This window comes from Zingiber officinale, chromosome 2A, assembly GCF_018446385.1.
Source record: "Zingiber officinale cultivar Zhangliang chromosome 2A, Zo_v1.1, whole genome shotgun sequence".
Lineage (NCBI taxonomy): Eukaryota > Viridiplantae > Streptophyta > Magnoliopsida > Zingiberales > Zingiberaceae > Zingiber > Zingiber officinale.
The window spans coordinates 137,614,882-137,618,603 of NC_055988.1; the positions used below are offsets into that span (position 1 = coordinate 137,614,882).

The 3,722-nt window shown below is 37.8% G+C and overlaps 1 protein-coding gene across 1 annotated transcript; it reads right to left on the minus strand.

Annotated features, from left to right (window-relative positions):
* Positions 1-1,277: 1,277 nt before the first annotated feature.
* On the minus strand, positions 1,278-2,996 carry LOC122040070 (protein SULFUR DEFICIENCY-INDUCED 1-like). The gene is made up of 4 exons (XM_042599438.1): positions 2,758-2,996; positions 2,309-2,521; positions 2,070-2,225; positions 1,278-1,965 (listed from the first exon to the last, which is right to left on the minus strand). The coding sequence occupies exons 1-4, from the start codon at positions 2,944-2,946 to the stop codon at positions 1,552-1,554; spliced, it is 972 nt and encodes a 323-aa protein (XP_042455372.1). The 5' UTR covers positions 2,947-2,996; the 3' UTR covers positions 1,278-1,551.
* Positions 2,997-3,722: the final 726 nt, after the last annotated feature.

Sequence of the window (3,722 nt, forward strand, 5' to 3'; positions counted from 1 at the left end):
TTTAACCAATTTGATTAAATTCCAATCCAAATAATTAAGCAATGGACCAATAAGCCCAATTTCAATTAATCCTTTCTTGCATGTTTTAACGCATTAATTTCTACATGCATTGTGAAACAAAGTGCTTAGGCCATGCAATAAAAAAACGATAATTTACCAAAGGACGCACGTGGAAATCTAAATTTACCAAAAGGCGTACACTATTTTCGTATTTACCAAAGAGTGCACTTTTTAAAAGCATTTCCTATTTTACCCTTCTGATAATTTGACTTTTTCTACTATTTTTCTTTTCTGCACTATATTTCTCTCTCTTCTCTGTCGGCATAAGATAGGAATAATATTAGTCAATTTTTAATCACATTTTAATACATTTGAAGAAGCCAAAATAAATAATGGACACCATATTTGGACTCCTTGTAATTTTAGAAATCCACAGGAATTGAAATGGGTACAATCGGAGCTTTCTAGGTCGATTAATGGGTTTTGGTCAAAACTCACTGATGGGCCTAGAGAGCTCCGATTGCACTCATTTCAGTTTCTATGGATTTCTAAAATTACAAGGAGTTCAAATATGGTGTACATTATTTATTTTGACTTTTTATAGATATTAACAAGTAAAATAAAAGAATCGACATAAAAGCCCACGTTGGGACGGATATGGAATCATCTTTTTAAACTCATGATATTTTCCATATTTTTTCAATATAGGATTTTAATTGTATCCCAATAATTCTCTTCTCAAATGAAGGACTTTCGGCCTCCCGCGAGTATCCAGTCACTCTTGACCTGCTCCCAACCTCTTCGTGACTTTGTCCAAGGCTAGCTCACATGGCAGTTGGTCTGGACCATAACTCTAATATCAATATAGATACTAAAGCACGAAAATAAGAATACTAAAATCCTTAATCTGTAAAAATTTATAGTGATCTCCCGTAAATCTTGAATCTTCTTGCTAGTTGTCAGAAGAGTGATTACGTACGAGATGTTTTTCAAATTGCACAAATCAAATCCCTCTATTCTTGAATATTCTTTCTTTTCCGAAGAAAATAAATCTCACGTATCAAATATCTCTCACGCTATACCACATGAACAATGAATAATTGGTGAGAGAGGAGGTTGAGGAAAAGTTGTTTTACTTAAAGCATATGTATGTATTAGGAACAAACGGAGACACTGTTTGTTGTATATGTTTTTTTGGATTAAAATTTGACATTTGTTATTTTCCTGATAATTGTCATATCTTCATTGTTAGGATTAAAATTTCCAAATATATGCTTGCTCTAGAAAAAAAAAATACATTTCATTAAAAAAAAAAAAAAAACAAGTCTGAATGCTAACAATTTATCCCTAGATAATTTGGTAAACATTCTTCCTAAAGCAATGCTTAGAGACTTGCTTCCTTTCTCCCCTTTAATTACCAAAACACTTAACCCAACTAACTTTGCCTTATTCTTGCTGTTTTCCCCCCAATTGACTAGGATGTGCTTGTTCACATCTAGGTGGTATCGAACATATTCACAACATTATGTTCATCATTTCTAAAGATCAAACTTAGAAGGCCATTTGATCCCTAAAGGTAGATATCTCCTCAAACACCGGCAATCTCTTGGACTTGAATGATACCCAATCTACGATTTTCTGATCGGAGTCTTCCAAAAAGTCTAAACTCTTTAACATTTCTTCCTCCAATATCTCCTTCATATCGGATGCATTGATGGATTGATCAATCTCATCCAACAGCTTCTTCGCCCGTTGCAATGCCTTATTGTCGGTGCTATAAGCGTAACCTTGGTCCACAATGGCACTAATCTCCAATCGTGCCACATCGTACTTGCCTTGCTTCATGAGACACACACCAAGGTTGCAACCGTTGTTGGCATTGGGTTCGATCATTTGCGCCTTGTGGTACACGGCCTCCGCAGCAATGTAATTCTCTTGCTGCATGTATGCCCATCCGAGGTTACCCTACACAATGTATAGACATCAAAGTTATCTTAGTCAGCTAGTCTCAATAACAATCAGAACATTTATCGAAGCAATAGCATTATTTCACTTCACACATCGCATACCAAGAGTCGCGCGGTCTCTTGCTTGATGGAGACTTGGAACTTTCTACCATGAGAACGAGCCGTTTTTGTGGTCTTCCCATTGAAGGCTTTCCCCACGTATATCATCCTTAGCTTCTTCTTCAGCATCACTATTTGCTCCTCCACTCTCCCACATTTCTGCAAATAAGATTCGTCGACTTAATTCTCTCAAACATCAAAATTAAATAAACATGGAGGAAGCAATCAGATCAGAAGGATACCTTGTACATATCGATGAGGAGGTTATCGAGAGAATCTTGGGCCTGATCGGAGCATAGATGCCGAAAGGATTTGATGGCTTCTACAGCCTCCTCGGCACGGTCTTGCTGCTTCATCACGACGGCCATGTCTTTAAGCGCACTCTCCACTCTGTCCCTCTGATTGATGGCCTTCCAGAACCATAGGATTGAGGTGCTTAAGTCTTTCTCTACTAGCTACACGGCCCAAGCCATTCAAATTCAGAAACTAATTAGTTTTCAATTGTATAATTTAACGTTCATGTATCATCTTCAATTGTAAGCAATGATTATGAAAAGATTGTAGATACTTTAATGCTTTTAATTTGTTGGGAAAAGAAAAAGAAGAAGATTTAAAATATTTAGAACAAATAAAGAACTGAACTAACATCCAGTTCACTCATTATTAGGAGAGAAAAAAAGGGAAAGGGAACCTGGAAATGCTTTGCTCGAACGTAGGGACCGTCGCCGGAGGGGATCTTGTAGAAAGCGGCCTTTTCCTTGTCGCTTACACCGCTGCAACACGCCGTTGCCTTCCATGTCGAATCGTTGGATCTAAAGAGTTCTCTCTTCTCTGTTTGTGATAATATTGGTGCGGGCGGCGAGCTGGGCTTCGAGACCATGGAGGAGATCTTGAGGTGCTTGCGGAGGATTTCAGTGGGCAGCAAGAGGGGCAGCGATTATTATAAAGACTATCGTATGCATGAAGGTGGACGGGATGTCGACCTGGTTCATGGACGAGACAGGACGGGAAATTAGTCCGTGGAAGGCGAGATAAGGGCGTTTGCGGACGGCCCCGCGCGTCAGGGTTCGGTACGCGTGTACTCCTGTTGAATCTCATCAGATAACTCCCGTTGAATCTCATGAGATAATTTTTGAAGAATAATTGGAAAACTAAATAAACGGGCCGATTTTCTATAAGAACTTTACACGTTAAGGAGATTAATTGAGTATGCGGCACTTGTACACAGGCCGAGAGCAATCTCTTCACAATAGAATCGATCAAATCAAAATCAAATAAATTTAAAAAAAAAATAAAATTAATTGAGCCTATAAACGTCGGTTAATTTTCAATAATGATACAGTTCTTAACCAAATTTTTTAATAATGATATATTTCTATTCGATTTTAAGATGAGATTTGAAAATAAAGTATTTTGGAATCATTCTTAATAATAATCTGTAATGGGCAAACCCCAATTAAAATTGCGGATATAAAATTCATTCCCATCTCTAAACCCTAGTTTTCATCTCCTCCTGGGGTAAACCCTAGTTTTCATCCCCAAACCTTCTCATCGATCTAGCCTAGACCGGGGTAAACCCTAGTTTTCATCCCCAAACCTTTTCATTGATCTAGCCTAGACCATCGATGAATGACTTTCTCTCCTTCTCTCTTCTTC